At 37.0% G+C, this 12038-nt stretch overlaps 2 protein-coding genes across 3 annotated transcripts; both read right to left on the bottom strand.

Moving 5' to 3' along the window:
- Nucleotides 1-48: 48 nt before the first annotated feature.
- On the bottom strand, nucleotides 49-4801 carry LOC111286416 (putative inactive receptor-like protein kinase At3g56050). 2 transcript variants are annotated; one of them, XM_022876353.2, is made up of 10 exons: nucleotides 4678-4799; nucleotides 4395-4539; nucleotides 4175-4313; nucleotides 3396-3467; nucleotides 3162-3305; nucleotides 2935-3075; nucleotides 1707-2281; nucleotides 1272-1462; nucleotides 1061-1193; nucleotides 49-958 (listed from the first exon to the last, which is right to left on the bottom strand). In XM_022876353.2, exons 2-10 carry the CDS (start codon nucleotides 4501-4503, stop codon nucleotides 360-362), a joined length of 2103 nt encoding a protein of 700 aa, XP_022732088.2. In that variant the 5' UTR covers nucleotides 4504-4539; nucleotides 4678-4799; the 3' UTR covers nucleotides 49-359. The 2 variants fall into 2 exon arrangements, with proteins under 2 accessions (XP_022732088.2, XP_022732089.2); XM_022876354.2 differs by having other exon boundaries at nucleotides 4395-4801.
- Nucleotides 4802-9903: 5102 nt separating this feature from the next.
- Nucleotides 9904-11407, bottom strand: LOC111286419 (Glutaredoxin family protein). The gene has a single exon (XM_022876361.2). The coding sequence runs from the start codon at nucleotides 10945-10947 to the stop codon at nucleotides 10213-10215; it is 735 nt and encodes a 244-aa protein (XP_022732096.1). The 5' UTR covers nucleotides 10948-11407; the 3' UTR covers nucleotides 9904-10212.
- Nucleotides 11408-12038: the final 631 nt, after the last annotated feature.

Raw genomic sequence — 12038 nt, forward strand, 5'->3', positions numbered from 1 at the left:
GTGATCTTATTGAGTTGGATGGTTTGAAATGTACTGATACAGGATAAATGAAAAAGGGAAGAGAGCAACATTTATTCATCTCCTAAGTTGCTATACTGGAATTTGTACAAACCACTTTTAGCACATGAATAAACAAATGAGGAAAAAGGAAAGCGTAAAAAGAACGAAAAGAACGGAGAAGTAGCAGCACACCGAGCCCCACAACTCGTTCCTCTCTCAATTATATACAAGAAATCATTCCTTTTACCAGGCATTAGATTAGACCAAGCAGAATCTACCCGAAACTCCACAGCTTCGGAGCCCAACAATACAGACAGGGAAAAGAGACTGCAAATTTATTCACGTTTCAACTTCACTGATCAACTGGCTTCAGTAGACAAGATTTCAAGCTCAGCCCACCAAAGTGGAGATAGTTTTGGAGTTGCTCCATCAGGTCCCATTTCTGTGATCTCCTTTAACTTAGCTGTGATTTCTCTCATTGTTGGTCTCTCTTTTGGATCAGGATGAACACAAATTTTAATCACATCAAATAATTTCTCCGGCTCATCTTCTTGGAAAAATTTGAGAGTTGGATCCACCATTTCTTTCAAAGGTCGGTCCCTTTGCAAGTAGTCTGAGGCCCAGTCTGCAAGAGAGCCATTGTCTACTGAATATGGGATCCTACCAGTTATCATTTCAAACAATATTACGCCAAAGCTGTAAACATTGCTCTCTGCATCTGCTAGTGGGGATTCTAAGAGCTCCATGGTAGCTGATCCCACCTTTGCTGCGGTAGCATTATTCAAGAAGCTGAAATCAGATATTTTGGCAGCATAGTCTTCAGTCAGATATACAGAGCAAGACTGCAGGTTTCTATGGGCTATAGGAGGAGTTAGCTGATGCATATGCTCGAGGCAATAAGCTATCCCCATGGCTATTCTTAGTCGCATACCCCAGTCCAAGTGCTCAGCTTCTTGTACTGCAAGAAATCCACAATTCAGCATCATCCAAGCCATACATCATTTGGCATCAATTAATAAACACTCTTCTTATCCTACAGATTAAAAGTTAAAGGACTTACCATGTAGATGCTCAAAGAGTGTTCCATTAGGAGCATACTCAAAAACCATCATTCTTGTGAAAGGCACATTTTCTTCGCAATAGCCAATGAGGTTCACAAAATTCTTGTGGTTTACTTTAGACAATGTGTCTATCTGAAAGAATGAATAAATTGATGTTAAGCATGGTCTAAATAGTGTTTAAGACTGTAGTGATTAATGAAATCGCAATACCTTCTTTCTAAATTGTGTTTCTAAATTCTTTGACCAGACTTCATGAGATGCAACAGCAGTCGAGGTCACAGCTATTTCAACCCCACTAGACAAAGTCCCCTTATAGACAGTGCCATCAGAAAAAGAGCCAATTATATTGCTGAAATCCTCACAAGCAGCTTCAAGTTCTGATCGCTTGAGCTTTGGTACACCTGAAATACAGACATCAATATAGGAGAATGAAAATCTGTTGACTAAGCTGATACAGATGGAGGCCGAAAAACTCCATCTTTGTTTCACAAAGGATAAATTTTAATCCAGAATTTTGAGTTGCACAAAATTTGATATAAATTGCTAAAAGAGTACTTTTTGGTCTGCATGAACTTTTAGAAACTTTAACTGGGTCCAAGACACTTGGATATGCATGGAGAGTATTCTGAAACTGAGGAAACATACCTGTTACAAATGCCTTCTGCAGCTGCCCACTTAATCCTGTGGCCCAGGGTTTAACAGCACCCTCCTTACTGCTTCGGAAGAAGATAATGCTAAGGACTGAAATCAAAACAAACAAGGAACCGCCAATACTTCCAACCAAAATTAGAACCATATGATGTTCCGTGTGAGAACTCTCATCTGCTATTTGGCTTGGAGTTGAAGCAGGGGAATCAGTTGGGACACTGTGTGATTGTGGTGGTTCAGAGATAAATACTGGTGGATCTACAGGAGGTTGTGAAGCTGGAGTCGGTGCTAATGCAGGTGAAGGTGAAGGAGTAAAAAAGATACCGGAGGGGGGTGCTGCTGGAGGCAAAAATGGTGACCCCAAGGGAGATAGAGATGGAGACGATGGTGATGGTGAAGGTGACATTGAAGGCGAAAATGAGGATTCTGATGGTGAAGACAGATGATTAGGCGCAAGTGAAGGTGAAAGTGACAGTTGGGAATCTCTTTCATTGGCTTTGAGTGCATTTGAGGGATCTACCACCTGATGCAGCCGCCTCCCATGAGCTACATCTCCCGGCTGGGCAATGTTCCTAACAATGAGAAGATATCATGAAGCAAATGGCTAATACTCTAACAAAATTTATGGCCAGCAAGACCATTCAAATCAAAAACTTCCTCAATATAAAAGGGTATGAGAGCCTGATTTAACTTCTCGATTGAAGCCATTAAAGATAGAATTACAGGGAGACACATCCTATAAGCCTCAAAACTCTTGGCTTCTTCTCTGTGCATGGTTCCTTAACCTTTCATGATTTCAATTAAGATTAATGATTTCTTGTAGCCATGAACAATGAAGTATAATTACCTGTAATTGTTCAATAGATGAAGGAATATTCTTGCTCACATTTTTCGGGAGGGCATCTTTATCTGCTTACCTATTGGATTTCCGCTCAAATTTTTTTGGCCTTGGTTGACAGAATGAGGTAAGTCTAGAGTTGTTATAGACAAGACTTAAGGTTATTTTTCCAAAGGTTAATGAAAAAGGAAAGATGCAATATCTTTTGAAAGTAATGTCGTAACCATCATCTTCTTTCTCTCAATAAGTTAATTTCTTAGTTCCTGTATAGTTGCATTTAGAACACTAATACCTTCTTTCTCTTACAAAGTTTTAAGATGGTCCTATGAATGCATCAAAAGATTACTGAAAGGAAATGGAGATATTATGTCCATTTTAATTGCTTACCAAGGAAAACTTCTGCTTTTACAAGACAGTCTTGTGGCAGCATTAGTGAGGTGATTCTCATCTACCTGAAATTCAGAAAGCATCTTAACCTCATGTAATTCAGGTGCTAGGCTGCCAAGAAACTCATTGTTGTCGAGTAAACTGCAAGAAATTGGAGAAAAAGGGACTAAATAAAGGCTCCAATAGAGTAAAAACTGAATATAAACAACTTGAAAAGAGGATCTTACATTGTTGTTAGGGAAAGATTATTGCCAAAATCTGATGGAAATGGTCCACTAAAGTTATTATATCCTAAATCCAACACCTCCAGCTCCTTCAATTCCCAAATTTCTTTAGGAATGCTTCCAGAGAAAGAATTGTTGCGCAATATACTGCAGCGGCATTAGATAGAAATCAGAACTAAGAAAATGAATGAGATAAAGAAGATTAGTCAAACTATAAATCATTGATGATAAACTTACATAGATTTTAAATGCCCCAGGTTCCCAACTTCAGGTCCCAGGTTCCCAACAAGGCAAAGACCTTTCAAATTTCTGCAAGAAGCATAGCTCTGACTTCAGGATTACCATCTAATTAACTACAAATTGTATTTGGAATCACTTCATTAATACGGTGAAAAACATGAGACTTCTACAGAAAAACCATGGAGAGAAAAGCCAGGTAAGACATATATTATTTTCAAATACCTCAAATAAGAACATCACATAGAGCATTAAACTGTTGGTTGTCTTATCAATGTCAAGCTTTAAATAAAATGCAATTCTTGATAAACAACTTCAACATCAGACAACAACCAAACCCTCCATATCACTACAGAGAAAATCACTCTCACAATCAAAAAAGAACCCCCTTTTCTTCTATCAAGAGCCAAATTCAGTAATTGACACTGCATGTCTTAAAATTGTTAAGCAGTGCACCAAGAATAGAATCTGACATGACCTCTACCACATACAAAAGGAATTCCCAATATTTTCATACAACCGAAACTGTAAATTACTAGGTACTCTAGTACTAACATTTACAATCAGAACAAGCTTCATTTGAAGACAGCATAGTTTACAAAGTACAATGGCAGAAAATTATCCAGAACATTAACTACTGAGATAAAAGAATAAGGCCTTTAATTTGTATAATTATACCACAATTGTGAACATATTTCTTTCTTGATTTTCAGACAGAACACTTCTTAATTTGTATAATAAAAAGAAAGAGTGAGAAAATGTAGAAGAGAGAAACTCACAAAATGACTACTTTTCCATAGGAGCACTCGACCCCAAACCAAGAACATGGATCAATCTCTCCATCATTTCCTTTCCAGTTCGACAAAGCACCAAAAGGGTCGCTCACCACTCTCTCTCTCAACCTCAACAGAGCCAAACCTGCAAACATATATAAAGATGAAAATCTGTTTAATGCTTGAAGAAAATGTACAAACATGCAAAGCTAGCCATGGTATATACCTTCACTGTTCAAAGACAAGGGAAAACTCATATTCTGATCAAACAGTGATAAGACCAGAATTAACACCACCCTGAACTTGAACCACTTGAATCCCCACCGTCCATCCATCTCCAAGAATAAAATTTTCGAGCTTTTTCTATCAACCTTTGAGAAGAAAGAGAGACTCAAACATATTACCAGCGGCGATTTTTTTTTTTTTTATATAAGTTAAAACCGACTAAACTTATCTAAGAATATATGAAAATGGTGTAGAGAAGAGCAAGATATGGAGACAGAACTCACGGTCTTAACGGAGACAAAGAAAAAAGAAAAGAAAATGTAATTTCGGGTTCTGTTCTGAAACTGGGTTTAGTCTTCTTCGGCGATTCACCAACGTTGGTGGTCAGATGTGTCAGCTTGTTGGTGGATTTGACTCTCTCCTCTCTTTCTATATTTATAGCGCCGTCCTATGAAATCTCCCCACGTGCGCCTCACATGCTGAAAATTCTGTCACGGGGCTTTGTAACTAAAAATAAAACTTACTGTAGTATTTTTGAAGATTAAAGAAGGTGATAGAAAATTATTGGAGAATATTTCCAAATGCGACAACTCAACTATAGCACGAATCAAAGGCTTAAGGTACATCCGTACATATGGGGGTTCGAGAAACCGAATCTTTGCCGTTCATTTGATTACCATGGCTATGGGGGTCGTTGATCTCTGATCGTTTCCTTTCAAAATGTTCATAGGTTTCAGTATTTGAGTAATGATCTTTAATAAGGAACTGGGTTTCGTAATACTAGACTTTTATTAGATCAAATATGGTTTAATTTCTTCTGACTTGTATGATAGCCAAATCAAGGTTTTAATCATAGTGAATTTCCAAGAAACAGTAACTGATGATGAGAAGAAAACTATTGACACCTTCTGCTTTCTGAGCACCTCAAGATAAAAAGGGATTGTTTTTTATGTAAAATACAATAGATTTGAGACAATCAAACAATCCTTAAATTAATATGTAAGGTTCACCGTAACATTTATTTATGCCACATGTTTTTAACAAGTCAGATACAGGAAATCCTCATCATAGACTAAACAAAATCATCCCAGATTACTCCAATTTCTTGCCGCCTTCAGACAGGTAAAGGTTTCCAAAAAATCTAAGCCAAAATTTAGGAAATGTAGAGCCCATGCTTCGCTGTCTGAAACAAAACCAACTTCATTGACCCTGATCTCAGGACTGGTACAAAGGGCCAACTTGAATGGATCACTTAAATGCCAACTTCATTTACATTTCCAACTTGTCTGTCATCTGTTGAAATAGTCGTTTTCATCACAAGCCAAAAAACAGTTCAATTCTGGCCTGCACAGGACAAGCCATTAGAAGAAAAATTAGGATCAATAATTTATTCAACAAAAGTTTCTCAAGTATTGGAGGGTGGTGGGTCACCAAATAATATTATGTGTATACTATTTCATACCCCACTTGTGTATGTGTTGCCAGGCAGATAAAATAAAACAATCAACTTCCAAAATAGATGAAAAAGAGTAAAAAATAAGATACTGACATGTAAAAGATATATATTTGTCTGGTAATAATTTAATGCTACATGATGGAATTGTGATTGGAGTGTGGAGAACATGACTTTGAAGGTAAGTTCCAAAGGTTGGGAAGGGGTACAGTTTTCGTAGTATGTAAGATGAGAGACAGAATATGATGTGTAAGCTTCTATGAATATGATTTGAAAGGTCAGTGTTACTTCGTAATTGCTGTAAATGTGCTTTTTGATTTCTGATAAATGCACCCTTAACTGTGACTTTTATTTTTATTTATTTCTAGCGTGGAGGAGATTATTGATCACGGGCACAGGCATGCTTCTCAAGACACAATGACCCCCTATCTTTACTTTTTTATTTGGAAATTGGAAAAGAGCAGCTATCTTTAAGAATGTGACAAATGCTAAGGACAGTAAAATGGGAAAAAAAAAATCATGGAAGTGAGGATTTTAGCTAAAGATGTGAATATCTTTAATTTCTTCTAAGATTTTGAATTATTACTTTGAATATTCTATGGTTAGGACTTTGGAAATTTAATGGCAATACCCTTTACGTAAATGTTTAAAAGTTAACACAACTAACTCCAAGATTCAATGAGTTCATTGGAGCGTGATAAGAAGCCATTTGGAACACGACCCACTGTGGACGACACTTAAACATGCCAAGAAATTGACTGTCCACCATACAAAAACCAAGAACAATCTGTTCATTTATGTTTGGACGGTAATGGCAATGATTTTGAAGTAATAGTTAACAAAAAAAAAAATGTGGTATAATCTTTAACTGTTTGATTTAATGATTCATACAATTTAAAAAATATATATCAAAATTGAAATTCGATTTTTTTTTCTTTTAATGTAAGATTCTGTACTTTGAATGATAAAAAAAAGAAAAGAAAAAGTGTGGTATGGCTCTGCATTTCTAAATTATGATTACACATGGAGGGGTCAGGGGCTGGACCAATACCACACTAGCTTTGTGGAATGGTCTGGTTTGTGGACCATAATCACTTGAATCTTCTAGGTGTTGGTTTATGAGTAGAATCGGACTCATGACCTGAAGTGGGCTCGTTTTGGTCACCTTCTAAAAGAGACAAGACAACGTCCCCTAGGGCAAGAGACAATGCCATAGGACCTTTCTTTTTTTTTTTTTTTTCCGACATACGACCTTTTCTAGCTGTGAGATTTTGTCTTCATGTAAAAATTGTGCTGATGTGACGACATTTCATGTCGCTGCTCCGCTGGCTTATTGCTATTAATTGGCTAAAATCTAAAAGGCCAGGCCTAAATCTAATCTAGAAAATATGTCGTGAACCTTGCTGATTTAAATGGGCCTTCTTGGATAGGAGAAAACCCAGAAAGGAGTGGATCGTAATCTGCCGATACGGAGCTCAATAAGGCTCTCCTTCTAAAACAGCTTGCCAACCTAGTCGATTTAGTTCTTCGGAAATTCAACTTGAAAACCAAAGTTTCAAATTAGAATATTTGGGAAAAAGTTTGAAGCAAAAAGTGGATAAATGTATTGCTAGCAATAGTAAATCTACGGTTCAAAGTTTGCAAACAATCGATTCTTGTTATACTTTTGTAATTACTAAATAAATAAATAAATAAAGTGAGATGGAGAGATTAAATCAGTTTGACTGATAAATAGTAAGAACGAAGAGTTTAACTGATAAATAGTAAGAATCAGGATGCCTGGCAAAATGATTGCCAAAAAAGGGGCAACTACATGTTTCACTGCCATATAGATTTGAAGATAACAGCATAGAAGAAAAAATGTCAGAGAAATCTTCAATGGATACTGATGAAGTGGAGAACTTAAAACTGCTCACTCGGGGATCCATTTCTGCAAATAGAATCCTACTTCAAGGGGTGAGTCTATTGGATTGTAAGTTGGCCAACAAGGTTGGAACTCCTTTTGCATCATATTGGATGTCATTGTAGAATGAGATTGGTGTTCTTTTTCTTGGACAAGGAAGCTGTGCTATATAGAGCCATGATCAAGCACCAGGAACAGATGAAGATGGAGAAAACAACAAAATCATAAAAATTCCGCACATTGTCGATATAGATAGACACTTTCTCTATACTTCTATTCCATATAAGTTCCCATTAAATTCCTCTTACTTCTTTGGCAGCTTCTGATCTATCCTCTTTATTCGGAATATTGGTATTGGTTGTAGTCATGCAATAGTCCTTGTCAAATGTTCTTCTGCTCAAGTCAAAAACAAAATTGATGTTCAAGTAAGTCCTAAGATACAGGCTACATTATATCGTACTTTTTTAAGTTTCCTTTAATAATTGAATAGAGAGATTAGAGTATCCTTTTACATCAAAATCTCTATCAAAGAATTATCAATTATGATTTTAATATTGACGTGTCTGAAAAGCAGCAAACCTATCTCAAATTTAGATTAAAGTAATGAAGGGTGGTGATTTCTTTGATTCTTTCACACAAATCCAAATCAAAGTTTCTTCTAAATAATGATCACTGCCCTGTCAAAATATTCATTTTTAATGCAAATTTCTTAATGATTATTTAGCATAACATCATGGCCAGTTAATATATTCATTTTTCCTCCAACCATTATATATATGCCATTGAACAGAGAAACAAAGTAGTTGGTTGAAGGGCATAACACAGTCTTCATGGATATGTAACATAATTCTAGCTTTGATTCTTGTTCTGTAATCTTACCATTTATGACCTATGATTCTTTCTATTATGAAGAAATGATTAAACATTTTCTAGCTTTATCTTAGAAACCTGTTGATTTTTAGGTAGCAGGATCATTGTTACCTACCATCCCTTTTTGTCATGACAGATACATACAATTGCATATCAAGCAAGAATTTGCTTCCATCAGCCGTTCATGGGGAAGATAAAAAAATTGTCTTATGTGTTGTATTCCTCCATCATTCTTAAGTTTTCTGAAACTTTTCATTTTCAAGGGCTGTCACGTGGTTAGGTAACGTTGTACATGAGTTACAGACGCATATTCTAGCCCTCATATGGCTGCAATTCTGGCCTCCGGTTACTACTGTTTATGTTATTTTCACTTCAGGACTGATAGTTTAATGCACCATCGATATGTAAAATCTTTTTTTAGTTTAATGCATCTTTGTTTGCCTCACTCAGGGACTGACGCGTGGTCAGAGTAATGGTTCTTTCCTGGTTTAGAAGGCCAGGAAAATGAGATCTCTTTTCTTTTGAGGAAAGCATTGTTGTTGATCATAAAACAGATGCATATGGATTCAAAACTAATCCTCGAAGGCTAAGTTTCATCAAATTACTCTGTTACGGTGCATCGATAAGAGCAATGTAACAAGTTAGACACCAAGCGCTAACAGATTAAGGTCTGAAATTGCCTGTGAATCCTGGATCCAAGCTCAACAGCGTGGGATGAACGTTTAAAGTCTAATTGTATAAGATAGTAGTTGCTTTCATATTCAGCTCTTCAACTTGACACTTGCCAGTCAAGTTTAAACTGGTATAATTAAAGCCTTGGAAAATAATTAAGAGCCCTAAAAAAGGCAATTAATTCAGGAACAACCAATCTATGCTTTAAAAAAACCCAGATTTCATCTCCTCATTGACTACATTATTGTTACTGTCAAGCCTACTACATTATGAAAATAATCTCAAGAACAAGATGGAAACCCTTTTATTTTTTTAACTTCCCTCTCGTAACTGCTTAAGATTTTTTTCCCCATGTAACGCAAAAACAGAGGAGAAACTGCAAAACATTTCCTGTTGTCTTATTTTTCTTACAGAGTCAACAACATTGAAAAGATTTTTTCCGTGTTCAGGCAAGGTAATAACAAGAATCTACCGAATGACGACAAAAATCCAACAGGCCAAGTCGACATCAGTGGTAAGCAAAGGTAAAAAAAAAAAAGGAATTTACGCATTTAGTAAAGAAAAAACTCTCTCCGTCATCAAGTATATCAACAGCAAATACAACAGAAAACCTTAACAAATTATTTGTTCATCATCCATAGAAAAAAAAAATCTACCCATTAACAGTACAATTACAGTTACACAAGCTTAAGACTGCTAAATCCTACTATATTCCTTTTCAATGTTCACTACCTAAAGCTACAAAGTAAAAAAAAAAAAAAAAAGGTCAGCTCTTACAACCTTAAAGCAACAAATCCATTTCTTGGGCCTTCCACATTCTTTCAACACCCACTTACCCCCAAAAAAATTAAAAACAAAAACCAAAAACTACAATTAATCAACCCAAAATTTTCCCTTTTATAGTAAAAAAGAAAGTTGTTTTCAGAGGGGTGCACAGGAGCAAGAAAGGCACCTGATTAGGCCATTTTCGTTGCAGGCCGTACAAGTCTTGAAACCAGATTTTTCAGTGTACAATTTACGGCTACCATTACATTCGTTGCACAGGACGAACCTGTAACCGCCGCAAACGTCACAGGTGCCGGGTTCAGCTGCAGGCAATCCTTCCACGAACATCTTGAGCTCGCCTGTCTCGTGTAGCTGTTTGATCTCCTCTGCCCCTCCCATGTATCTCCCTCCAATGAAAACCCTCGGCAAAGTCAACTTCCTTTTACCGAGGATCCCTTGTAATTCGTTTAAGAACCCAGAGTCCATCGACAGATCTCGTTCGTCGATCGAGACTCGGAATCCTCGGAGGATCGATCGAACGGTCTTGCAGTCCTCAAATGTCGATCGAACCACGCGGAGGCTCGTGAAGTAAACCACAATTTGCTTGTCGGCGTCCGGGATTGAAATGGAGCGATCCGTAACCGAATCCAAGATTTTCCCATTGGTTTCGGTCCGCGACTCGGAGCGGGTGGGGGCCCAGGAACGGATAAGGGAGTTGGCGATTCGGACACGGTGGAAGACATTGGCGGTTCTTTTGGCAGCGAATGAGATAGCAGAAGAAGAATCCTCTGCGCAAAGGCGTTGGATATCTTTGAAGGAAGAGCAAGAGAAAGAGGATGACGAGTCATGAATCCGCACCGGCGTTTTTTTGTTACCCCACGGCCACCACATTTGATAGCGCTTAAAAGATCAGATTTTTTCTCTTTCCAAAGATTCAATTTTGAACACTTGAAAGTTGAAAACACTGAAAGAAACAAACAAACGATTTTTTTTTCCTGTTTTTCTTTCTTGTCTGGTCGGTGTGGGTCTTTTGGGGGGTTTGTTTTGAAGGAAGGGGATAGTGATTAAAGGAGGAACAGCAAAAGCTGGGATTTTTCGTTTCTTTGCAGTGGCAGGGTTTGGGTTTGGGTTTGGGATAGAGTGGGCTGTTTTTCACTCTTTTTAGGTTTCGCTTTGGGGGAGGTGGGCAGTTTGTCTATTGCTTAAGGTGGTTGAGAGGGTGGGTTTTGTTTATTAAGCTTTAAAAGGAGTTTAAAGAGAGGAAAGCCAGGGATTAGAGGATGTGAATTGTAGATGGGAGTCCCTCAATTCATTACCCTTCACTAAATGTGATGGGGATCCTTTTAATGAACCCCTCATCATTGATCTTTCGTTGCGGATATTTACAATTTCTCTGCTGTAAATACTGCATTACCATTTTGCATTGCCCTTTAACACGTTTTCACATTCTAAAAGATACCAAAAAAAAAAAGGTAAAAACAGAAATGGAGTAAGGTTAAATGGAATGAGACGAGGGTGTGGTGGGAATTGAGCTTTTGACAGTATCTGTATCTCACCACTTATGGCTTTTGTACAGAAAGAACATGATTTTTCTGGTGCCTTAAATCTCACTTCAGCAGCTTATCTCTTTTCAACTTCCGTTAACTAAATTTCACTCATGAAACTAATTAAATTTTGCCCATTCTCAAGCAGATGGGAATATATCAGCAGATTTCTAACTTTATCATTAATGAAACATGGACATTTCTCTGCTTATGTCTTCACCATCAAATGCTACTAAACTCTTTAAAACTCTTTTCCAATTGAGATTTTAATATGTGAAAAAAAAAAAAAAAAAAACATTAAAAAGAGATGGATCCCAACATGTTGAATTTGATTGGGTTGTTGGAAGGACTGTAACAGAGAGACAAGCGTGGTCGGAAGGACTGAATCAATTGTTTCCAAAAGTTAAAGGTTTAAAATTAAAAATAATAATAATAATA

Source organism: Durio zibethinus, chromosome 6 (genome assembly GCF_047325235.1).
Source record: "Durio zibethinus cultivar Kanyao isolate XHJ-2024 chromosome 6, ASM4732523v1, whole genome shotgun sequence".
NCBI classification, from domain to species: domain Eukaryota; kingdom Viridiplantae; phylum Streptophyta; class Magnoliopsida; order Malvales; family Malvaceae; genus Durio; species Durio zibethinus.